Source organism: Vicugna pacos, chromosome 8, assembly GCF_048564905.1.
Source record: "Vicugna pacos chromosome 8, VicPac4, whole genome shotgun sequence".
NCBI lineage: Eukaryota > Metazoa > Chordata > Mammalia > Artiodactyla > Camelidae > Vicugna > Vicugna pacos.
Window position 1 is genome coordinate 63484812 of NC_132994.1, and position 26711 is coordinate 63511522.

The 26711-nt window shown below is 42.0% G+C and overlaps 1 protein-coding gene across 5 annotated transcripts in view; it reads left to right on the plus strand.

The window, feature by feature from the left end:
• Positions 1-26711, plus strand: part of SASH1 (SAM and SH3 domain containing 1) — a 284505-nt gene that overhangs the window by 225112 nt on the left and 32682 nt on the right. For 3 of the 5 annotated variants that reach the window (XM_072966006.1, XM_072966005.1, XM_072966008.1), the window contains exons 8-9: positions 149-250; positions 23067-23199. In XM_072966006.1, the coding sequence (XP_072822107.1) occupies positions 149-250; positions 23067-23199 (235 nt within the window). Of the gene's footprint in view, positions 1-148; positions 251-17936; positions 18211-22136; positions 22451-23066; positions 23200-26711 lie in introns of those variants that run through there. The other 2 variants (XM_072966009.1, XM_072966010.1) reach the window with 2 other exon arrangements.

Genomic DNA, 26711 nt, shown 5'->3' on the forward strand with positions numbered 1-26711 from the left:
CTCCTGTTGGTTTTGGGACCCGTGTTTTTGGCTGGCACTTAGTCACCAACAGTGGCATGAAGAAGATGCCCAAAGTGTTCTCTCTACTGCTTGGTAGACAGCCTTGGCCATTATTCCCATTTCAGTCTTTAACTTTCTCTTGTTGCAGCTCAAGGAGTATGAGGCCCAGCACCGGCAGTCCGCTGCCTTGGACCCAGCAGACTGGCCAGATGGTTCTTACCCAACGTTCGATGGCTCCTCAAACTGCAATGTAAGTTTGCTGCATTTTGGAACATCTTAACCACTTCTACTAAAAAGGGACCACCTATACAGTTCCAGCCTTTGGACTTTTTGCAATTACCAACTCCTGCCTGGATCTGAAAAGAGGTGTCTCTTCTGACATGTTACTGTTTTCTTTCCCTGATATACTTGTCGACAGTCAGAATAGTGCAATTTAGGCTGGATTTGTTTATTTTTTAATTGTGGTAAAGTGTACACAACTCAGAATTTACCATTATAAACATTCTCCAGTATTCAGTTCGGTGGCTTTGGGTACATACACATTGATGTGCAACCATGTGCACGACCCACTCCCCAAACTTTCTCCTCATCCAGAACAGACATTCCGTAACCTTTAAACAAAAACTCTCCATTCTCTACCTCCCCCTTCCCAACTCCTGGTGCCCCCATTCTACTTCCTGTCTCTATGAATTTGATTAGTCTAATTGTACTTTATATAAGTAAAATCATATAGTATTTGTCTTTAGGTGTCTGGTTTATTTCACTTAGCACCATGTTTTCAACATTCATCCACATTATGGCATATATTAGAACTTCATTCCTTTTTGTGGATGAACAATATTCTACTGTGTGTGTGTACCACATTTTGTTTAACCATTTTCATCTATTGATAGACACTTGAGTATTTCTGCCTTTTGGCTATTGTGAATAATGCTATTATGAACATGGTTATACAAGTATCTGTTTGAGTCCCTGCTGTCAATTCTTTTGGGGATATATCTAGGAGTAGAATTTCTGGATCATGTATAATTCTACGTTGAATTTTTTGAGGAGTTGCTATACCGTTTTCCATGCTGGCTGCAGCATTTTACATTCCTGACAGTTGTGTGAAAGTTTCAGTTTTTCTATCTGCACCAAGACTTGTAGTTTTCCCACGTTTTTGGATAATAGCCATCCTAATGGGTGTAAAATGACATCCCGGGATTTTGATTTGCTTTGCTCTAATGACTACTGATGTACAGCATCTTTCTACGTGTTTGGCCATTTTTTATATATTCTTTAGAGAAATTTTTGTTCAAGTTACTTGCCCTTTCTTGAATTGGGCTATTTGTTTTGTTGTTGGTTGTTGAGTTGTAGGAGTTCTTTATGTATTCTGCATACTAATCCCTTATCAGGTACATGATTTGTAAATATTTCCTCCCATTCTGTGAGTTGCCTTTTCACTCTCTTGATAGTGTCCTTTGAGGCATTAAAGTTTTAATTTTGAAGTTCACTTTACATTTGCCTTTGTTGCCCATGCTTTTGGTGCTGTGTCATTGCCAAATCTACTGTCATGAAGGTTTTCTCCTATGTTTTCTTTTAAGAGTTTTATGTTTTTAGCTCTTAAGTTTAGGTCTATAACCCATTTTAAGTTAATGCTTGTATATGATTTACCCTGTGGGTCCAATCTCATTCTTTTTTAGGTATACAGCTTATTTTCCCAGAAACATTTGTTGTAAAGACTGTTTTGTCTTTACATTGAATGGTCTTGGCACCCTTTTCAAAAATTAATTGACCACATACACGAGGGTTTATTTTTAGGCTCCCTTATATTTATTCCATTGATTTACGTGTTTGTCCTTTGTGGGTATTGTACTGTTTTAGTTAATGTAGCTTTGTAGTGAGTTTTGACATTGGGAGGTATGAGCCCTCCAGTTTGGTTCGTCTTTTTCAGATTGCTGTGAAGATCCCTTCAGATTACATATGAACTTTATGATAGGTTTTTCTATTTCCCCAAAGAAAAATGCCGTGACATTTTAATATGGATTGCATTGGATCTATAGATCGATTTGGGTAGTATTGTCAGCTTAACAATATGAAATATCCCAGTCTATGAACACAGGCTATCCTTCCATTTATTTATGTCTTTTTGAATTTCAGCAATGTTTTTAGGTTTCAGTATACAAGTCTTGCCTCTTTGGTTAAGTTTATTTTTAAATATTTTATTATTTTTGATGCTATTATAAATGAAATTGTTTTCTTAATTTGCTTTTCACATTGTTCATTGCCAGTGTGTAAAAATGGAATTGATTTTATCCTACAGCTTTCCTGAATTTGCTTATTATCTCTTTTGTGTGTGTGTGTATATGGAATCTTAAGGATTTTCTACCTATAGGATCATGTCACCCGTAAACAGAGGCAGTTTTACTTCTTTTTTCCCCTATTTTGATGCCTTGAATTATTCACGCTACTTTAAGTTGACCAAAACAGTGCTTCGCAGGAGTTCCACCGAGATTATAGGAATTAGAATTCCAGTTTTAAATAGATGTATCATGATGTCATCATCAGACTGTGAGGAGCAGGAATGGCGGGAGTCATCCTTTTTCATCTGTTACGCACTTGTTTTGTTTGTTAGGTCATCTCTTCCTTAAAGTCTGGAGGCAACTCTACCTCCATGTCTTCTTCCTCTTGTTTCCTCTTGTCAGTGTGCCATACAGCCAGTCATCTTTCCAAAACATTCCTGTGTTTCAGAAAAAGTCAGATGGTTTTCCAGTTTTGTACGATAAATTCCAAACTTTTGGGCACGCTTAAAACCCCATGTGATCTGGCTTTAATCAATTTCTCTACTCCCATTTGTTACCCCTACCCCAATAGCCTCCACTCCATCCACATTGGATCCTGCACACATTACTGATCATGACTTGTATTTTCACATTCTCTGCTTTAATTTGTACATTTCTTTTTCTTTTTTCTTTTTAAGTATTTTGTTTTTTTAACGGAGGTACTGGGGATTGAACCCAGAACCTTGTGCATGCTAAGCGCACACTCTACCATTGGGCTATACTCTCACCCCTAATTTGTACATTTCATCTACTTAAATATCTTCCTCCAGACTTTTCCAGGTAAAAATCTGTGCATCCTTCAAGGTGAAGTCCAACTTCCACCTCCTCTGAAACTTTAGCCTCCTCAAGTATATTTTATTGCTTCCTATTCTGTACTTTGTTAAGCTAGCTTTATACATGAAACCTTAACAGCTACCCTGGAGTATCAGAATTAATTATATATATATATATCTCAGCCTCCATGGAAATTATGAGCTCATAGAGCAAGAAAGGCATGCTGTGTTATCTTCATGTCTCCAGTGAGTGCCTAACTCAATGTCCAGCTCATATAGCCTCATATAGAAATAGTTAACGAACAAAGTTTTATTTGAATGGTCATCCTTCCTGGCTGCTTTAGGAGCATATTTCATGTCTTGCAACTATAGACTCAGTCTTTACACTTTCTTTGCATCTAAGTAAGAAATGACAGCATATCGGAAGTATATTAACCCTTTCACTCACTGCCTTCTTGTACCTGATTTCCCAAATCAAGCGCCAGGTTTTCCTTGCAGCTAAAATAAACAGAAATAAAAGCAAGAAACCAAAGGATTATTAATTTGGAAGTTCTGCCTGGTTTGCTTTTGTGTGAAAGAGACTGAGACATTACCATTTATAATAAATGTGTCATCCGCTAGCCAGCAGTGTATCCTGGGACTATGAGGTAACCAAAGGAACCGTGTCCATGGTTTTCAATGTGCTTTTTTGGGTCTCTTATCCCCTCATCCTAAAGACTAACATAATATAAATGTAAATCATGAACCCAAAGAATCATGAAGAATAAGTACAGTAACTCACGGCTGATGTGATTCACACCGAACTTCAGAGAGAGCACAAAGACCCAGTTGTCCGTAGTGGGTCCTTTAGTGTCAGCCTCACTGTATACTGTCCTGATTAATGGCATCTGAGTCAAGGGAGAGGTGAGAAGACTTAATCCATTCAGAAAACAGGCCTGTAGTAAAGCCTCAAATATTTAGATGGCAGGGAGAGAGGCTTGTCTCATGTAGGGAAAAGTTACTATAAATTGAGTCCTCTAGGCATTTTGAATGAGCTGCTGAGCAAGCGTTGAACATTGGTTTGTTGAATCCCTTTTGGAAGGTAAAAATCAGAACCGTCACCTTGATATAAATTGTCAGAATGAAATGAGTACTTAAAAGTTGGACATTCATTCTCTTGAACATTCCTTTGTCTCTAGAGCTTCTGCGAAGCGCTTGCGATGTGCCAGGGTTAGTGCTGGATATTCAAGTTACAGAGGCGAAGGAGAAAGAGACCTGCCCCAGTGGAGTTGACCCTGCAGTGCAGACGTTACAATCACCCTCACACGTGCTCTCACAGCCTCAAGAGGTCACATGCACACTTAGATTGTTAGCTTCTTAGCAAACTGTTTCTTCATTGATGGCCCAAAAATAAGCCTGGCCTTTCCTAGCTGGATGAAGGGCCAGGGATACCAGATGCTCCCTGGACTTCCAGTGCCATTTCCCAGAAGCTCTAGAATGACCTTTCCTTTTTCTGGAAGATACAGGTGAAGACAGTCTGTTCAGCAGTGGAGAGAGTTTTCTGAAGAAGTGATGTTTACCTGTGTAATTTGCTAGCTGACTCTGTGCAGACAGCCCGCTTGCAGTCACTGTGGATTACTGCAGCCGACTGCCATGGGCACGAAGGTTGGCTTGTACTTGATTGTCGTCCTGATGTGTGTGACACTTGCCCCTCTTATCCTGACTTAAGTCTGTCCTGTGTTTTCTGGAGACTCAGCAAGAAAATCCATCTCAAATGTTCCTTCTCACTGATGCTACATTTGCCTGACAGCAGAGTAATTAATTTCTGATAATCCCCACTGTGTCCTACTCCAGTCGCCTTGGGTTCGCTGCTTTGATTATCTTTTGTGCAGGGGGCCAGGGCTTTTCAGCTTTCTATCGATTCTTTTCTATACCGAGATGTAAATAGCCCACTGGCCACAGTCGGGAATGCCCAGGCCATGAAAGTGTCAGAGATCATAAGGCCTTTGTCACTAGACCTCAATGCCCTTATTGATGGCTGTCGTGCTTTAGGATTTCATTTGCATTGATTCATAGCCTTCCCTACCCTGAGAGCTGGCATTAGATAATTGCATGTTGCCTCACAAAAAAAATCCATATTCGCATTCTCAATTTCCAAGAGTGTAAAGTACTAAAGATAGTTACCAGGGGAAGTGAAAAATAGCTTTCTCTTTGCCAGAAGGGAATCTGTTCTCTGCTGGTTTTCATTAATAACAAACTTCTGTTGTGAGTATTAGAGTTTTTAAGAAGAGTTTCTGGTTGAATATCTAACTGGATTCCTTTGTTAAACATCTGAACATTTACTTTTAATATTTTAAATTTTATTTTGGTAACTTTTGTTTTCGTTTGCCTCCTGTAGGGGGAAGGTTGTCAGAGTTCTCATTTTGACTTTTGTAACTTTGTGCATTGATGTTCATTTTACTTTCTGATTAAGAAAGGTATTTAAAGAAATTGTGCTCTCAACTGGGGTTTAAAGGTTTTTACTCAAAGCATCCATTTTAGTAAATCATAGTTTTTGTTTTCACAAAATCGGTAGGTAGCAAGTTGGTGATCTGAACCTGAAATGCTTTCAGCGAAATTTCTTGATGAAAAACGTCCAATTGTAAATTATGATTATGATGCTATTTAGATAATTTTTAAAAATATGTAATGTGTAAAGAAAGATTAAAGCAGCAATAAGGAGAGTAAAGCGCCAGAGCGTTTAGAGTCCATTGCAAACATCTATTTTGATTGCTTTTAGTTGCTTCACTTCATACAAACTGTGTTCCAGAAAAAGTTGGAATTGTGTTTCTGTATCTGGAGCTCCGTACAAGGATGAAGCAACTATGTTGAAATGTTTTGTGAAGTGAGTTATTTTGTGAAGCAAGTCATCATTTTCTGATTGATCACTTTTACATGTGGGGATATGTGGAGTTGGGAAATTTTTGTGCGAAGTGTGCTGTGTTATCCCTGTGGTGTTATGATAACACCTTACGTCCGTATGTGCAGCTCTTCATAGGCTTTCATTCCATTTCTGAATATATCTTTGCCACTAACCTGGGGAGCCATGTGGTTGAACTGTGTCCAAATCTGGCGTGACAGAGACAGAACGTCAAGTGGTAATTTCTTCCACTTTTTACAAACTACTATTTTAAGTGCTTCCTTGATTGAGGACTTTCAAGGTCACAGTTAAAATATCTCCATATTATTGGCACAACGCAGAACTGCTAAATCTTTTTGGGGCTTTCTAAAATTGTAAACCATCAGCTTGGCCCTCACCAGCAGATGGCTTTTACCGAGGCTTTTCAGAGTCGTTTCACCTGCCTCAGTTACAGCCATTGCCTTCCAGCCAGCAGATTCAGCTGTTGTTTTGGAAGGAGGGGTTGCTGCAGCGTTAGTCTAATCTAGAACTTTCTAAAAGAGGATGTGCCGAAAGCCAGGAGAGCATTCTCAAAGTTCCTTTTTTAGTGGTTCTTGTGATGAATGGCTTACTTTCTAGTATTGCTAGAGAGAAAAGGTGAATGATTTAATTACTTAATACAGAATGTGGTTAGAAAACAGAGCTCAGGCTCAGGGGGTGGTGCGCCTTGAGGAGCAGAGTGGTGCTTCTGCTTGGCCAAGGGGTGTCTGTAAATCCATGCTTTTCAGAGTCTGGTATTCTGAGTTGAACCAGATTTTTTTCAAGCATTGCTACTTTCACTGTGTTTGTTTTGACTATGTTTCTTTTACTAGGGTGGGCTTCTAGACAATGTCTGTAAGTTAAAATTTATCAGAAGTTTTATTTTTATATTGCAAAGGTTTTTTTTTTTGCAAGCATTTGTTTTCTTTTTTCTTTTTTTCTTTTTTTTTTTTTTTTGGTGGGGGCAGAGAGGTAATTAGGTTTATTTATTCTTAGAGGAGGGACTGGGGATTGAACCCAGGACCTTGTGCATGCTAAGCATGTACTCTACCACTTGAGCTATACTCTCCCCACTTGCAAAGGTTTTAAAGGAAAATAGAAACCAATATTATTAGCTTTCTTGTTTGGGGAAATCTGATTCCCAAAGAAGACTTTTCTTTAATGACATGATGAATTGATATAATTGCCTCCCACTTATAGATAAGATAGTACTAGCAGTTTAAAAAATATGATTTTCATATTTTTGCTGACTGTGAGTGAATAAGTTATTAGATGCATAAACTGTGTGGAAATTCATAGACCGCAGTATGAGAGTTGACATTATAGGTCCAGGAAAGATATCTTTACAGAAACAGTTGACCTTCTTTCTACTGACTTTCTGCTCTTATATGCCGGTTTTCTAAGGAAATTTAAGAGAGACTAGATTCCAACCATAAAAATAACTTACATTTCTGTATGTAAGTTATTGGTTGCTTTTAATGGTGTTTATATTTTTTCTTTGAATCGCTTTTCCTAGAGTTTTTGTTTGTTTGTTTTCGTAACTCTTAATATATGGATTTCAGCTTAAAAGGATTCTAATTGGCAAGATGAGTTTTGATTGGTGGCTAGAAAATGGTTCTGCTTGTTGTAGCTTTAATGCTTAGACCAGCGGGGCTTAAATATAGGACAGTTGGTTGTGTGCTTTGCCTCTTTATTTCCTGAACAGAAGAAGAGCTTTACTCACTTGGCTTGTAGTATGACTGGGAGAAAGAGGAGAAATATGGCCTGGTATTAATTTGCCGGAGGGCTTTTGTACCCTGTACGCTTGGGACAGGCATGTTTATGTCATGCTGTGTTAGTTACATTGTATGAGAATTATCAATGCTTTTCTCAATCTTTCTAACTGGAACTATGTTAAAAAATAGCTTTTATTGATTCTGGTCTTTTAATGCATACTTGGAGCCTTGAGATGATTATTCAGGCTTTTATGGATACTTTCTTAGAAATTTCTTTTTTATTTGGCTGGGTGGGAAGAGGAAGAAATACTACTCTTAATTTTAACAGAAGTGATTTTGAAACTAAAATGAGAGTATAATAGGAACCTATTAAAATTCTCTTCAGAAAAGCAGAAATAAGGATTGTTTCCACTTGTTGCTGATGGTGAGCCTAAGAGACAGAACCATTGGAGCAACATGTGTAACGAAGTCTTGTGAGAAAGATGAGTTTTGTTCTCACTGGATGTGAGCTGACCAAGGACCACTGCTTAGATGGCTTCATGTCATTTATTCCACACCACCCTCCACCCCCAGCCTTCACTCTGGGAGAAGGGCCAACGTTTGAGGCGTGTGTTTGCTGTGAGTCCTGTAAGATCATCATCTTTAAACAAAGTTAGACGGGAAGAACACTGGCCTCGGGAGAGCCAGGCGTTTGCCCAGCGTAGGCAGGCGAGGGGGCTGGTTAAGCTCACAGACGTGAGTCAGTCTTTGGGTTCAGCTCCCAGCTCTCCCACCAATTAGCTCTGCATCTGAGGGCAACTTGTTTCCTCTCTTTGTGCCCCTGTTTCCTCATCTGGCAGACAGGGCCGAGTGTATCTACCCAACATGGGTGTTGCAAGGATTAAGGGGCACCCAGTGAATGCCAGCCTCTATTACTTTATGTGAAGATCTTCCGCCTTTCCATTAACTGTCATTCTTCAAGTGCTTGAGTTCCCGCAGAAGTTTTATTTTTGTTCATGCCGTACATGGTGGCCACGCTTAGGCTTCGGGATAAGGCAGGAGTAGACAGAACAAGCTTCCTGTAAATCATGTGTGTTAACTTGGTTATGCTTTTACCAAACACATAATCACTTTATTTTCTGTTTCAGAAGGTGTAAGTGTCATGGGCTTAGGAGCGGGTCTGGTATAATTTCAGTAACATGTGGCCTTAGGATAACTGTTTGGGGAAAAGAAAACTGTTAATTGTACTGAAATTATCTAGGGCCATATAGTGCCAGTGAGGTGGTTTCATTGAGCACGTGGGCAAGGGCTGCCATCCCTGTTATGCTGGGGGGCACTCTTACAGCAGGCTCAGAAATTTGACTCTCTGCATCTGGCAAACTCACTAGGTACGTCTTTATCTTCACGGGTTTGTACAGTTACAGGAAGTTGGGTACTACCTGGGGACCCTCCTCAACGTATCAAGGGCCACATGAACAGAAACAAAGACAACATCCAGATGCAGCATCATCTGAGGATTATGTAACCTACTGTTAACATTTTAAAAGTTCAAGAGAGTTTGGGCGCACATTCTGGTCTGTTGTTTCTTTTGTTAGGTTGAGCCACGTGAAACTAGAGATACTAGCTTTTGACCTATAAAAATGGCAGTTTCATTTGTCCAACCTAATATGTAAATACCAAACAGGATATACCACATTTTCCCTGCTAGCCGATTATATCTGAGTACAGATATTTGTAATATCATCTGGGTTAATGATTATCATTTAGATTCGCAATTCCAATTTCTTATTTTGCTTTTGGGATGAACCTCAGGGAGGCTGGGGTAAGAGAGAATCTCCATCACTTGTTTAATGATAATTATCCATCACATGTTAATTCCTGCATGAATTATTTGCCCTAGTACCAAATCTTACATAATGGATGGGTTGGAGAGATACCCAGGTCCTCTCACGGTTCATGAGTCGTCGGATCCAGACAGAGGGCCACTTCCATCCTAAGCCAGTAAACTGAAGCCACAGGCTGCCCATCCCTTGTTTAGAGTCTATGTGAACTTTTCGTCACCACAGTTACGCATTCTGTCAAAACTCTTTGAACCATACTCAGTCATCAGACAACGACATTCATTTGGAAAGCCGTATTTCAACACAACTAAATTCTAATTCAAATTGTAGTTATTCACAGAATAATTTCCATAGAAATATCCCTTTATTGTCTTCTTTGTCCCCGTTCCTCTCCCTCTTTTTACCACACCCTCTGTCACCCCCTTGTTGATTGTCCTCTTACTAGTGTAAGTCTAATAGCATTGCACGATTAGTTCCTGCAAGGACACTTCTTGCTCCGTGCCTTTGACCCCGAGTGTAGGTGGAAGACTGCCTTCTTGAACATACTTTTACTCATTCATTGTGCAAACACTGAGTACCTACTACATGCCGGTCCCTAAACACAGGGCTTATATTTGAGAAGAAGAGACAGACAAGTGGACAGCATGGTTGGGGACTTAATTGGAATATTTCTACCTCGTGTGTTAAGTACACACAGGAAGCCCATTAAGCTCCAGTGAGGAGAATGTGGAAAGCTGAGAAATGGTGACTGAAACTGAGGAAGAGAAACCTGTGATGTAGTGGGAGCAGCAAGGCCAATGGCTTAGGTGAATAGGTGGGTGAGTCTTCAAATGTGGGCCATATGAGAAAATGGACTTAAATAATATAGATGATCAATCTGAACATCAATATTTTGACTTCTACAGCATTGATTCTGTTCTTTGCTCATTCTTATTTGCAGATTGTTTCTGTAATAGGTTGTTTGGTCCTCTTTTTCCTTATCAGTGCAATTTTAAAATTCGTATCGTTCATGATTTTTATCTTGTCTTTGAGGCCTCGTTTAACTGAATTCATATTCTTAAATTATTTTATAGAGAGAAGCAACTGTTTAGAATTTCTTCTTGTTCTTTGAGCTGTATTTTCTTCTGATAGAGATAAAGGATCAAAAGATAGAATTTTTATGTTTGTTCATGCCTTTTTCTTCCTTGTTGTAGTTTGTTTGAGTAGTTGACATGCATTCCTTTTCCCTTCATGCTTGTGTAGCTCAGGTCACACTTGCTATTTGTGCTGGTACCATGAGGCTTCCTTTTTGACCTGTTTGCCATGTTGTCTGAAAATGGAGTGTTTTCCTTTCTTCTAAGCTGCAGTTGAGGGCTTTATTTTGTGCTCTGTTCATGTTTGTGTTGCTATAGCTTGAGGTGATGGCTGGGGAAGCAGGAAAACCCAACTGAAGTGGAATGTGGTCTTCATTGGGATACCTGAGTTCAGCCTTCTCTCTCCTAAGATTTTGTTAACGTACTGCATCACTGTTCACATTACTTGGTTATGGGTGGGGAATGGGTAGGGCATAGCCAGTCTGCCTGGAATTCATTCCTCCAATTCCTGCTGAATTTCTAGAGGCTTTATTTCGATCAGGATCAGCCTTACTATTGACTTTCTGTCTTTTCACTCATTCCTGTCTTGAAGCAATTTCTGCTGCTCCTAGATCAGAAAAGGGTAAAGAAGGCCACACAGTGCTGCTTTCTTCCAAATGAAATGAAGGTATATGAAATAATTCTCAAGATTCCCACCAGTCTGGCTTTTGGAGAACTGAGAACCTTTTATACAGGTCTTCAAATATTTGATTCTTAGCTTGATCATGGAGTTTTAAAGTTCAGTGTATTAGGTTATGTACCTTTGTTTGGATGCTCTTGGTGGACTATTTTTGCCAGTTCTTAGTGGTTTTGTTTTTTTAGGTGCTGTTGCTCGTTGTTAGTTCTTGTAGGAAGGATATTCTTTGGTTCAGTTTTCAGCAGTGACCATGACCTGATAGTTTTGCCAGTTAGATGACCACAAGCAACCTTTCTAGCTCTAATGGATTCTTTTTCTAAGGATTCAGCCAAGATTTCTTCTAGTTGGAAGAAAATTTGCTTATTATTTATTCAACAAACATAAGGAGAAGTATGTTAAGGTCATAGATCCACAACTCTGGGAGGCAACATTGACCACATGCCTCCGTCTTCAGCAGATGACCATGCTGATCCAGTGGCCTGTTTGGGTTGGGTTTGGACACCAAGTCCACATCTTCCCTCTGTGGCCACGCGGGCTCCATCAGTTCTCTGTATTTCCACGTTGTCATGTGCCTCGACAAGGTTAGTTGGCAGCTTTGTCCAAGCAGTCGTTGTGCCTGCTCCATGAATCAGTCAGTCTAAGATGCCATAAAAGTAATGTGACTTTGCAAACACCACCCAATCCCTTGGGAGACTTACCGCTTCTGGGATGAAAACTTCCATCAGCTCCAGAAACTAGAGCCTCAAACGCATATGTAATTGCCCTACTTGGCAGTCCTATTGTGAGTCATCCTTTTCCATGGCACGGGCTATGTGAGAATCAAATGCACTTGGGAATGAGTGGGTTTGGTGTTTTTCTTTAGTCCTTAGTGTGCCTGACACCATAGATATGTTTTGGGTAACACTACCCCCACTTTGTCCAGAGGGACTTGTAGAGCTGTTGACTACTTTCCCATAACTTCTTTTTTTATCTTAACCCACCTATTGTACATGACCAGTAGGGTTCTCTGACCTATGGGCGGGGTGACATAATCTGAAGCAGTAAAATCGTCCCCAGATTTACTGAGTGAAGGGGAAGCAGCCTGTTCTTTTTCTTCCACTTAATCTCTCTCCTCTCCCAACTCCTTTCAGCAGAAGGAAAGGCATTTTTTCTGCTCCATGGAAGCTTGCAGAAATGAGATTGGGTGGGCTCGCCTGGGATCCACGTCTCCCTAGACTTGGCAGTAGGACTTCTGAGGTCTTATGTTTTCTCCCTCCTTATGGGGAAAGTAGCAACACTACTTTAGTGTGCTTAAAAGCAATTCAGAGTTCATGAGTTTAAGAAAAAGAATAAAGTTTATTGTGGAATGTAGCCTCCGTTTACTCTCCTTTGGTTTTATAGTCCTTTTTTAAACAGTTTCTTAAGTGAATTAAGTGCTGACAAGCCTTTGCCTCTGGGGATGGTAACATTACCTCAAATTCTCACATACTTCTTACAAATAAAAATGTGTAATTATCTCCTCCTCCACTACCTTCTCTTCCTCCTCCTCCTCCTCTTTTTTCAAATCTGGCGACAACTAGTTAATTTTGAAACTGCCAGAGAGATTATTTCAGTGTTACACTGCACCTCTGGGAGAAGAATGGAATTTCATCTTTTTTTCCCCATATGCTGACAAAAATCTCCTAATTTCAGAGGGCAATGATGTCACCAGCTAATGAGCAAAATATTTCTTACTAAACAGATGAGCCCTTCCCTGACTCCTTTGTGAAATAAGGAAAAAACCCCACAATGTGTTTCATATTTTATATAGTTACTCTGACAACTCATAAACACTTTTTAAAGTAATTCTAACTTCTTTAAAGACTGAAACTAATTTTCTGCTAACACAAAGAATAACACATTAACCTGATGGCTGTGACTGGAAGCCCCTGCCGTGGCCGGACTCTGATGACTGGTAGTCATCAGTGCTGGTCTTGAACATAGCCGGCCTGAGCCAGTATGCTGCCTCCAAGGTAGGGAGTGACCTTGAATGTGTCACTTCTTGGACCAGTGGAGAGAGATCAGACATGTTGGAGAGATTATGAAATCAAGCTTGGAGAAGAGGAGGGCGGTGAAGCTGGTGTGGATTGGTGTCACATGCTGTTTATAAAGGCGGCAGCATCAGCTGAACTCTTCTTCGACTGTCCAGATAGTCAGGCATCTGAGGTCAGCAGGGGCCATCTAGACACGCGACTGCTAGGCTCATATAGGAATGTGGAAATTCCCCCAAACCCATGGCCAGTGCCTGTCCCCTCACTGAAGCGTGTCTCAGTTTCCCCAGCCAGAGGTGAGTTCTCTCACTTCTGAATCCCTATCTCTTTTTCCTCTTGCGCTTTTATTCCAGTTGACTTACACTCATCATGTTTCTGAACTTCTCTGGGGGCCCTTCTAACCCCAGACTTCTAGACTATAACCTTTGTAAGTCCAGCTAAAGCCAGCTTAGTCCTGTTTCAACTCCTTGCTTCCTAACGCCATGCCATCCACCCATCCATTGATTTCAATCAGGAAATATCTTGTATCATAACTATAGATGCTATTTTTAATTTTCTAAGTGGAAAAGAATCCTAATATTCAGTGTTGGCAGTTGTGTGAAGAAATAGGCACTCTTTCGATACTACTTGTGAGATTTTAAAAATAACACAATGTTTCTTCTGAGCAGATTGTTAACATGTATCAGAAGACTTAAAGATAGGCCCATTCTTTACCCATCAATTCAACAATCTAATCACGTCTTCTTAAAAAAGCATGTATTAGATGCATTAGAAATTTTATGACAGTGTTCATCAAAGTATTTTTTATAATATTGAAAAATTGGAAACATGCAGATGTCCAGTGATTGAGGGTATGATTTAGTAAGTCATGGTATACTTCTATGACTGAATACTATTGAATCATTACTGTATTGTTGTATTTATTTTTATTTAAAAAAATTTTTAGTAAAAGGTGATTTATTCAATATGAAGAGATACTAGAGCTGTTGTTGTATTTTATTTGTTGAATATTTGTTGATGTGGGAAAATGTTCCAAACGTATTAATTTTTAAAAGCAGATTATAGAACAGTTTGAACAGTGTGCATTGAAGGCCCCAGGGGTTCACTAAAGGAGCCCTTCAGACACAGCAGTGTGGTTCAGAGAGGGTCACAATTACAAGTGTGCACGTTGTTTCTACTTACACTGGGTGTTCATGTGAGGGAGGCTTTAGGGACCTTGATATTGACCAGGCGGTGCTGGGGAGAGGGAGCAGCTGAAGATCATAAGGTCATCCTTTTTTGTTAAAAAAGTCACATAAAGGTGTATTATGTGTGTGAGAAAAGAGGAAGATATAAACCAAAACATTACAATTTTTTCTGACTAGGAATATATAAGTGATTCCTCTTTTTCCTTTTTCTGTGTCTTCATTTTCTAAAATTCCTGATTAAAAATAGATCATATGTAATTAGGAATAAACAATACATGTTTCTGAAATACAGATAGAGAAATGGGTATGACCGTGCTCATTGTCCTCTGGAAGTTTAGTGAAGAGCTAGTAGTACCGGGCTAATGATATATTGAGCTAAGTTCTCAAATAAAGTCTATTAAATTGCTCTGCAACCACCCAGCCTAAGGAAGATGAGGAGGAAGGCCAGGAAGGCTTTCTGGAGGAGGTGACACATGAACTGAATCTTGAACGACAAGTAGGAGCTAGGGAAGTAGATGGGGGTGGACAGAGATATTCCCAAAAAAGGAATCCTCAAGTGCAGAGATGTGCAGGCACATGAGAGATGGGGTATTTGAGATGCTGTGAGGAAGTTGGAGAATGAGAACCAGGTGCCATGAGAGGTCATTTCCACATAGTATCTGCGCCAGGGAGCATAACATAGACAGAAACTGACCACGCAGTCCTACCTTCCACACTGCAGCCTGTGGACTTTGCTCCAAGCACCTAATGAACAGTTTCTCAGAGTGGGAGTCAGAGGCTCAAATCTGTCCTCAGCAAGCGTGCACACCTCCTGTGTGTGGGTAAGTCCCAGCCCGCTACCCAGTGAGCAAGACCAGCAATGCCCATCCTCATGAACTTCATCTGCCTTGTTTTAGAAGCTTCCCAGGGTGGCCTGGCCCAGCCTAGTCTTTCAGATATTCACAGTTTCCTCTGATGCACAGCAAGGGCTGGGAGCGACCGGGCTGGGGAGTCTCAGCATCTTCATCCCATATGGATTTCACACCTGCTTGCCGTGGACCACTGTGGGTGGCCCTGCCTGGGCACCGTGCACAGGAGGGGAACAGGTATAGTCCCTGTCCTTGTGGTCCTTCCTGTCTTCTGAAAGCCGGGGTAGCACTCCCCATGGAGTGTCTCCATGAATACCTGATCCCTCTTCTGAGAATGGTGACAGTGACCACGAACAGGAGGGGGAGGGAAGGAGGGGGGCACCACTGGAAGGACAAGTAGGAGATGGGTCCTTCCCTCCCCCCACCTCACAGAACCTGGCTCATCCATCCCAGCTCCCGAGAGTTCTCACGACACAGGCTCTGGGACCTGCCAGGCTCCAGCCTCACAGTCAAGGTGCCTTTCATCCTCTCAGGAATCCTAGGAGGCTTGTCACTGCCGTTTGATAAATGAGTTCCCAAGTGGCGTAAAGGGGACCTCAGCCTGTGTCTGTGGAGTTCTGGCTCCGAATCCCCCTCAGAATCTTCTCTTCATCTAAACGAGCTGTTCAGACCTAGCCTCAGATGCTGGCCATTATCACGTGCTTTCACATGTTTTCCTTGCCTTTGCTGTTTACATGGCACCTCAAACAGCAGTTTGCAAGAATTAAAATAGGTCTTGTTTGGATTCTGATCAGTAGTAGGTTGACTGCAGACGTAATAAGCACTTTCCGAGCTCCAGTGGTTGATTATACACAATTATATCCACAATCTGTAAGACAACAATGCTTTAAGACAAATGTTATTAGACCAAACTTACGTGGAGGAACACTGAGGCCCATGGAAACAGTGATTTGCCAGAGGACTTGGAAATTAATCCCAGGCTGTTCTATCTCTAAAGGCTTCCTCTTCCATCTGCCCCATTGTCCTTGGGGGCATACAAATTTTCTTAGTTTTCATGAAGTAACAGGGAAATTCAAGTGAGACTTATACTGACAGTTTTAAGGAATTTTAAGTGTAACAATGCATGCGATGTGGTTATGAGTCTTGGGTGAAGACAGCCCGTGTAGAGGTAGGGGTCGTACAAATCCATGAAGCATCAGAATCAGCCTCTGCCATTTACTGTCTGTGAAATGGATTCATACGTGCAAACACTTAGCACGGTGCCAGGAATTGTGAGCACTTGATAAATATGGGTGTTTGAAGCCCAGCATCTTGCAGGGGAGGGTATAGCTCAGTGGTAGAGTGCATGCTTAGCATGCACAGGTCCTGGGTTCAATCCCCAGTACCTCCATTAAAAAAAAAATTAAAGAAAGAAAGAAACCCAACCGAACCCAACCCCAACCACCCCCCCGACACAAAAAAACCGCAAATCACTGAAGTCCAGTGTCGGGAAAGTACCTGCCACAGTTTGTGGCACACGTGGGTCCTTGGATCGTGGTGGGGAAAGGAGTATATGTGAAACCAGAGGAGGTGTCAGAGAATGGCTTTGTGAAATGGGGAACAGGTGAAGGTGTGGTGAACCATTGCAGGGAGAAATAAGAGGAAATTCCATAAGTGGTGGGAGAAACTTCTGCACGGGGCAGAAAATTGGGGGAAAGGGAGTTTCAAGCAGAGTGAAAAATTCCAAAGAGACCCAGGGAAGAAGAGCAGCAGGGCAAATGTCCAGGAAAAGGGGGTGAGCCCTGGTGGTCTGTGGTGCCCCGCCAAGAGGGGTCTTTACGTAGCACATCAGAAGAGACCCACACGGTGAGAGGCACCCAGGATTGGGCAGCATGAACTGCACAGTGGGAATCTGTGACTTACCTAACGGAGTGAATTTAGCCTTGAAAAGACAGACATGACTTGCAGCCCATGTCGTGGAAGCCTCAGGTGGGTTTTCAGTCCTGCCTTTTTAGATGATGTTCTGTAACAGCATGTGATGTTGCTCCCTAGACACCCCTGAGAAAATTTAATGACCACCTTGTGACACAGCCCCCGTGCTCACATTTTAGAACATGAGACAACTCAGCTGCTCTGAAATGATCATTGAAACAATTTGGTGAGACAGCTTTAGAAGTGTCAATGACGGGGAAACAGCCTACGTTTACTCTAGTGGTTAAAATAGAAAGAAAAAAAAAGAAATGAGGAGACCGAAAGTGACAACTTTAGGAGAGAAACCACAATCATAAGTTTTGATTCAGTAATTTTAAAAATAGCCATTGGAAGGTGTCTATTTTCAATCGCGACGTCTGCCTTCGGGGGGTGTTTAGAAGAATATCTGCTAAAGAGATCTTTTTTAAGTTCAGTCGCTTGTGAGGGTTAGTCCTTGTCCCGGATTTGCTCAGATTCTCGAGATCTTTTTTTCTCTCTCTGGAATTCCATAGACAGTAATTAAGGAACTGGAGGCCAGCAGGAGGTCAGGGAGCCTTCGTCAGTGAAAACAGGGATTGTTTGCCACGTACAACACTCCCTTTTTTCCTTGTGGTGAATAGGAGATTTGCTTAGAGCTGACGACTTATGCCTTTCTTACAAGTCATGCAGCGAGCAAGGGACGGGAGGATCAGTCAGCAGGCAGAAAGCGGCTAATTGAATCCAGTGTCTTCACTTTCTTCTCCTTCGGATCCCAAGTTGTGCCGGTGGAGCCTCTCTGATCATGTAACTCCCAAGGAGCACGTTTGAGGAGTGCCTCACCCTCCCTTTGAGATTCCAGAGGTGACGGAGCAAGAGTGAAGACGTTCTCAGAGTGGGGAGGGGGCGGGGGTACTACCGGCTGTGCTCACGATTACCCCCGAGGCCTGCTAAATGCCGAAGCCGGTAAGTTCCAAGTTCGCCCGATAAGTGTAACATGCAGGGGAAATGTGCTTTCTGTCACTTTGAGGAAAAGCTTTTTCATTGCTCTTGGCTGGGATACTTCCCTCTTTTCTATTCCAATTCCTCTAGATTCATCCTTCTTTCCTTGTTTACTCCCCTACCTTGTAACTCGGAGCATTCTTTCCTAGCTTGCTCACTCAATACTAAGACACAGCTTTTGGAGGAGAGTGGATATTATTTGGAGAATAAAGCGGGCACGCGAGGGATTGCGTGTACGTGGGTTGGAGCTGAGTTGCCACTGGTGGAGGCTTTTAGTGCAGAAGACTTGACTTCAGGCAGCGATGTGCGGCTTTTCATAAACCTACAACCGATCGGTTTCCTCCTCCTAACTTGAAGGTTCGTGCCATTAACATTGCGTGAATTTCACAGGCGAATCTATTGCCAGTTTCAGAAAACTTTTCAGAGAGGCTTAAATACAGTGTTATGTGCATGGCTCCGGGGGATGTAGGGTGACTTGGTCTGGCTGTTAACTGGGACAGTGTGCTGAGTGTTAGGAGCTGGGGAAGCAAGCTGAGTGGACGTGTTTCTGCAAAAGGCACAGTTGTAATCCTGTGCTCAGTAAGGTCTCCAGCAGTCCCCGAAGGGTTCTAGTTGCTCCTTGCAAGTTCAATTCAATCTTTATTACAGCACGTTACTCCTGTGCCTGCACGACTGTGCCACGCAGCTTTTGGAAAGCATTTGCTCTAGCACATCATCGTTCACAAGAACTGTTTGTTACAAGGTCAGCGGCACGTGAAGCATCTGTTACCGACTTGCAGGGATGGGCTTCAGTTGAACAGTTAAGGGGATATTTTCGTTTGCTCAAGCCCACACATTTTTGTATCTACAGATGCTGTTCATTGTGTTCCTTTTTTCTGATCACCCTTAATGTAGCTGTGTTATAAAAAGTTCTCCACGCTGGCTCCGTGTCTTTCCCATTAGAACATTGCAGATGTGTCAAGGACGCACATGTTCCGAAAGAAGCTGAGAAGGAAGGAGGCTCCACCCTCCGCTGAAAGCCAAACGGGCCCCATAGGTTCCTCATTCAGCACCCTGGCAGGAGAATGGTGTACTCTCTCTTTAAAGCAGCTATAGTTTTGTGCCTTGGCTTGGTCAATTTGTTACGGTTTAAAACTGTGGAGCCAGCTGTCTGCAATCTGATGTAATGTTGCCATGGAAACCAGAAATGAAACACTTAAGCATTCACCACAGAATTACTACATATAGCATTAGCCAAAGTAATTAAAAGTTGAGCCATATGGGCTTTCTGGTGGAAAAATCCACAGTACAGAGGCTGGAAGTCAAATGTTTCTATTTACAATATTGTAAATCCACTTTTCCACATCCCTTGGTAGGATAAATTAATTGACTTTTTCTACTAAAGGTTTAGAGGTGGGGGGTGGTTATACAGATGCCTGAGTTTTCACCTTCTAATTTAGAAGGTGGTCAAATTTAAGTTTATTTTAGCACTCTGGCCTGGGCCAGGACAGGGAGAGGAGGAGATGCCATCTTGGGTTTGAATGTGTATATATGTTTATACATATTTATGTTATTTTTTCACTTTAATTAAAACCTGTTTTATAATAGCTCTGAGTCTATTTCTTGGCATCATTCATATTATATGCATTGCAGATGTGTCCTTCATCTTCTACAGAGTTCCCCTGGGAGGGGAGATTTCCTCTATACATTTTTTAATTTTAAAAAAGTTAAATAAAATTTCTCACACCTCCATCTCATACATACACCTCTAGGGGTGTATTTTCTGAATAAAAAGACAAGTTTTTTTTTTCAGCATTTGGGAAGTGGCATGCTTATTTAAAAGGAGAAACATGAAATGAGGAATTTAAGGTTTACTCCTCAGTTTATAAGAAAAATGAATGCTGTTTACAGAGTCTTTATGTTGAAACAGCTGGAGAGGATTTTTTAAAGGCAAATATTTCACAACTCTTTTTCCTCTGGACACAGGAGGAAGTGAGAAGTCAACACCTCTCAATAAAAAGCATCCTTGGGAGACTGTTCAACTCAGTGACTTGTAGGCTCACTTAAGAGGAGATTTTCTACTTTTAAAATAACGATGATGATAATGATGATTATAATGATAATACCATATATATATCTTGAATGACTTTGGTTTTATCCTATTTTTTTCATATTAATTGTGCTGCATCTATTTCATCTAGTGTCCAAAAACATGATAATGCAAAGAAAGTAATTGAGTGCTATGATCTGTGATTTGTCAGTGGCAAACACCTCCAAACTTTACATTTTTTTAGAGATACATAAGAATAATATTAATTCAAAACTCTAAATTAGAGTCCTTGTTTCCTAAAAATAGATGGAGCATATGAAAGCAATTAAATAAGTACCTGGAATATGTTATTTTTGATCACAGTAAATCTGGGCAGACGAAAGTAGGACTGGTGGGGGCACGGGGTGGGGGTGGGGTCATTGCCTTTAAATCTGTTGTCCTAGTTTAACCATTTTGATTTCTCCCTGAAAAGTTCTTTCTGATGGTATGTTTCCTAAAAATGATTTGTGTTTTTGTGGACTCAGGATTTCTGTATTACTCCATTCTGTATCCCATTTCTCTTTTTACTTCTCCTCATCCCGCACGCACACACACACACGCACACACACACAGCAGCACCAGCAGCAGCAGCAGCAGCAGCAACCCTCCAAGCTAGGTACGGGTGATTTTTATCCTATGATGTAGCTTTCTGAATCCTGAATCTCGATTATGAACAACCTGTGTTTGTTACATTTTCACTTGACTTCAGAACTTTCTAACATGAGGGTTATAGACATATTCTAGATCTGTGTCATTGGTGGGTGCAGAAACATTCTGTAATCTAATGTTGATTCTTCTATTAGAAGTACTTGGCTTTTGAGATATATCAAGAAGGCAGAATGTTTTTCAGTGTTTATGTGTCATTCCATGCACTGTGGTTTTGTTCAGGTGCTGATTACCCAGAGTGGGCGCTAACCAAGCTCTCATTCCTCTGGTTGACCACTCCGATCATTCTATCACACACCAGCAATTCGCCCAAGTAAAAGGGAAATCCAAAGCAGACAATGCCATTGTGTGATAGAAGCTGTACTTACTACTTTATTTTAAGTTTTTACATTCTAAGTTTTAGACCAAATGCATTAAGCCTGATAGCCAGCGTGCAAGCCTCCTTCCCCTGCTCTCTGGGGGTCCAATTTCTATTCTTCATTACCAGGTAGCCAGCAGTTAACTTTAATTCTGAAGTGTGCATGCAACATTTTACTTAGGTATTTTAGAGAAATTAGACACTGATATTGATACACCTCACAGAAGGGAAGCCTGAGAGATACCCCTGTCCAGATGCCTTGCCGTTTATGAGGAGTAATAATTATTCCTTAGCGAGTGAATGGTTTGCTTATGGTCTTGCAGGGAGAAAGTACAATGGCTCCATACTGGGAACTCCACGGTGAGGACAGAGGCTGGGAAATGGGTTGTATATCCTTTAGGTATAGGCATGGTGCTACAGAAATATTTGTGGGTGCACAGCATGCACCATTTTTATGCCTAAGTAATTAATATAATCTCTACCTCGTTTCCTCTTGAAACTGTTCTCTGCTAACTCTAGCTACCTATTTTATTGTCTATAAAATTGAGATTAATGAGAGCATTTCTTGTGTGATGGGCAGGGGGGAAGGTCTCCCTGTGAGACGCGTGTTCAGAGATGTGGTTTGTTTTTGTTTTGCTTTTGGGTTTGAGGCATTTTCCTCCCCACTCTGTCCGTGAACTAGGCTTGAGGAAATGGAGAGAGGGCTGTTGGCAGGATGTGCGGGATTAGCTGGAGCCGCTCCGGGCCGCCTGGGCTGTGCCGAGGCTGCGCACTTTCGCCGGGCTCCGCGCTCCCGGAGATTCCTGAGCGCCCGGCCCGTGCAGCACGGCCACTGAGGACCAGACTCCTTGTGGTTTCTTCACATTTTGAACAGATAAAACAGAGGAAGCTGCATGTTGAATGTCCGAGCTGTCTTGGAAGCGAAGCCCTCATTTTGTTCACAAGGAAAGGATTGTTTTTCGCTTGGGTCACTGCTGCCGAGAGACTTTTTTTCCCCTCTCTCTCTGTAATGTTTGATACTTGAGGGAAAACAGCTGGGCTGAGCATGCTTGAATCACTGCAGAACGAGATGGGATGCTGGGGAATATGGACTGCACTGTATGGCTGAAAAGGTCAGCTTTTTCCCTTGCCCCTCGTGGAGGAATGCAGACTCTGTCCCTGGGCTCGCCTTGGAAGCTCTCGGAAAGAGCTGGGAGAGGCGGAAGGGGAGGGATGGCTGAGATGTGGCAGACTGTCCTCACAAATGGGACCGAAGGCGGCTTTTTGCATCTCTTCCCTTCTCATGCCCTGCTGTTTTTGATTTTCGGGGAGGACTGGAACAAGTCAACAGAATTTGGGTTTGGAGAAGCAGTCGATGACCACGTTAAACAGAAAGCCCTAACGGGCCAGACAGTTGAGAGCCTGGCCCAAACCACAGCAGTGTAACTAGAATTACAGGGGCAGCCTAGGAGAGCGTCCTGCCGGAGCTCTCTCAAAGAGGACCGGGAAGTCATTGAGACCAATGCCCCACACACCAGGCCAGGGCATCGGTGTGTGCTGTGGTGCCTAGGACCTAATCCTCCAGCGGATTAGACCTTGAGATGATGGTACGTGGAGCCCCATGAACCTGTTGGGCACCTTTGTTGGTGCCTTACGTTCAGCTGCAGAACTGCCAGAGTTCAGGCTGGCAGTGAGGCTGAGCTGCACCTGACAACTACCTGATTAACGTTTCCTTTGTTTCTTTGCCAGTCGAGAGAACAATCGGATGATGAGACCGAGGAGTCGGTGAAGTTTAAGAGGTTACACAAGCTGGTAAACTCCACTCGCAGAGTGAGAAAGAAACTAATCAGGGTGGAAGAAATGAAAAAGCCCAGCACTGAAGGTAAAAAAGCAAACTCCACCCTGGTTATTCCAGAGTAAATCATTTGCGGTCTGCCTTTCGGTAGAAAATAGGATTTGGCGGGGAGGGTATAGCTCAAGTGGTAGAGTACATGCTTAGCATGCACAAGGTCCTGGGCTCAATCCCCAGTACCGCCTCTAAAAATAAATAAATGGACCTCATTACCCCCCACAAAATAAATAAATAAAATATTTTTTAAAAAGATAGTATTATTTCAAGTGGAAGATGGGTTGAGTTCTGGCTGAGGCAGGCAGAGGGAGAACCTGGGTCTGCATGTGAGCAGGGCAATGCTCAGAGCCTTCTGGAATGAAGGATCCTTGCGTCCAGCATTCCAGGGGCTTGGTTATTTAAATATTACAAAGATGGGAAATGGCTAATGTATGACAGTAGGATCTTCTCCAGATGTGGTACAGCTTTAATTTGGTCCTTATACCATTTCATGTAAACTTTATTTTATAACATATTATGTAAGCTTCTGCTTTCAAAAGGACTGTGGTTCTCACCCAGTGAATTTAGTTCAAATTTGATATGCCTCCACCTCGAACAAACATCTAACAACCGAGGCACTAACGTCCTTTCGAATCTCTGAGAGATGATTTGTTCTTTCTGTAAAGAGTGTCAAGTCTCAACTCCAATGAGGCTATAAGGACCTCCCATTCTAAGTGGATCTTTAAGAGCTAGCTCACTGGCTAAGCCACTTGTCAGATGAAGCAATAATGTCAAAAGGGGCCTGATCTTGGATTTATTGTAGTGAATAGTTAACCTTTGAAGTGTAATTATGACAGATTAAATCTCAACCGTGTTCATCCTTCTTATTGTTAGTAAAGTGCATTCGCACCATCTTATAAAATTGTCCCAAAAGGATGCAATAAAAGAGTAAGACTTCCTGTTTGGAAAATAAAAGTGAATTGAAAGAAATACTGGAAAGAATATGTCTCCCCCCACCCCCCAAAAAAGCACGTTACTTGTTAAAATGTCACATCTACATGGTGAGCAGTTTTAAAAGTTTTAACATGTAGATTTAAAAATATCAGTGTAGAGGCTTTTTTGTTGTACATAAATCAAACCTTGGAGGGAACTGAATTCCCCCTTATTTACATAGATGAAGGTTTCCTATTATTGTTATTAATGTATTTTAAATTTTATTTGATGTAATTATTTATCAGCTTAAATCCCCTAGAGGAATATTGAAGGTGAAGGGGTTACTATGGGAAAGTGGAGATAAAAAGGGAAAGGAAAGACAAGAGAGACAGAGAGAAGGAGAGAGACTATCTACTTTATGGCCAATTTTATAAACTTAGGGTTGTGTTTAATTCCAGGGTTTCCTTTGGGTGTCTTTTGCATGGTAATTCTCGGCGCAATGCTGATTTACATCTGGCTGTTTTAAAACCTGCCTGTCCATCATGATTTCGCAGTATAGACCGTAGCCTGACTTCTCCTCACTGTGGAAGCTCTCCCTGAAATCACACACAGTGTCATTTGGTGATGTTAAGTAGAACCATATGGAATTGCTGTCATTCAACCTTGGGAGCATCCTACTTTTTGAACAAACCCCATGCCACTTTCCAAAATTAAGTCTCATGTATTATGCAGAGAGTGCTGGGTCTTGTCCATAAATGAGGCAGACGCGTGAAGTACCTGGTACTGGGCCCACCGTGCAGTAGCCCCTTCATATATGATAGTCGAGTGTTGGGGCAGCCTTTCCACTAGAGGAACATTTGTAAAAACAGAAGTTCCTCATCTGTGTATTTATGTCAGAATAAATCAATTCAGCAATCTCTTCTGAGAGACATAGTTGGGAAAAGGGGGGAAATATGCTCAAAGAGGTAGCTGTAAGGTAAAAAGTAATAACTGGGCGGACTTTTATCTCCCAACTTCATCTGGGTATGAATTAGGTGTCACAGATGGAAGACAGATTTAGTGAGTCCAAGTCCCAAGTTACACCTCTGGTGTCTGGGGAGCTGGAGTGCTAGGGTGCTATTGTCCAGGCTTGTTACTGTCGCCAGGGGAGGCCCAGGATGTGTGAGGCTCGTGGCTGCCCCCAACACCCTGCTCAACTGGAGCTCCTCCAGCCCTTGCATAGTAGACCTCTGTGGTTTTAATCAGCAAGAGAACTGATGTTAGTACTGGAAAAGGCCCCCTTGGTACCTGCTTCTGCAAAGCTGGAAAGATTCATACTCAGAATAACCCCTCCTCCTGCCCTAGGACCTTGGAAGAGTTGATCCTTTTGACCTCTTGCATGCCTGTGCCGGTACAAAGTTGTCTGAATAATAATGAACATTTATTGAGAACTTTCTGTGTGCCAGCCACTTTCCTCAACACTTCAGATTTTATGTTCCTTTTAATATGTCATCCTCAGAATAGCCACCAGAGGCAGGCACTAGTACTATCCTTGGGTCACAAATGAGGAAACTATTAAAAAAAAAAATGAGGAAACTAAAACAGACACCAAGAGGTGAAGTAATTTCCTCATAGTCAGCGAGCCAGGTGGCTGGAGACCCAGAGTTAAGCCTGAGCAGTGTGACTCTGCTACATCCTGGGTCTCCACTCTGCTCCCACCCCATCTCTCACCCCCTAGCTCTGGAGTCTTGGAAAAGCCAGGAGAATGACAATCTGTCACTCAAGTTTCAAGTCTTTATCTGGGGCATGGATGAGTCTAGACAATATGAAATTGTAGGCCAGATCAGTGCCCTGTAGCTGCCCATTTTTATGAAGCTGATACCCACCCATCCTCTTCCCTCATTACTCCCATTCATCTGTTACCTGCTAATGATTCATTAGCTTTTGCACAGTGCTTTTCAGCTTATAAAACACTTTCACATCTCGCTCTTCATTTAATTTTATCCTCTTAATAGCTTTGTAATAGATATTACTAAGATAGGTAGGCATTATTACAGGTAAGGCAACAGAGATTTAGAGAGATAAAGCAATTGCCCAGGGTCCTGGAGATGGTGAGTGGCAGAGCCAGGCTGGAATCTAGGGCATAAATCTGTGTTCTTGGCATTAAGTCATCCCATATCCCACCTCCTTCCTCCTGTCAAAATCACCTTTCCTTCCATATTCGGATCTCAGCTGAGCAAGATAGATAAAGGTCAGTTATGTGAAGGAAATCATACCCCAAATGACGACCAGATGATGACGGGAAAAGTGCATCTCGATTGTCATTCTCCCAATGGGACAGTAGGACAGTTGTACTTCCAAGTCAGGACGAGTGGGGAAGTCATGCTCTAAACCCAAAGGATCAAGTCCAGGCTGGGATTTTGGGCCTCGCGTCAGGCACAGACAAGGAGAGCCTGTACCATCTGAGGGCTGCCCTGAGCACAGGCTAAGGTACCTCTCCAGAAGCATTTGCCATTTTCCCCTCCAAACTGTACCAGATGCTGACTCGCCAGAAGCAGGAAGTAGAGCTACATATGTCATGGGCATATGTGAACCAGCTGGTTCCAGACTCACTTGTGACACGGAAGTATTGGAATTTCTGATGACAATCCCCA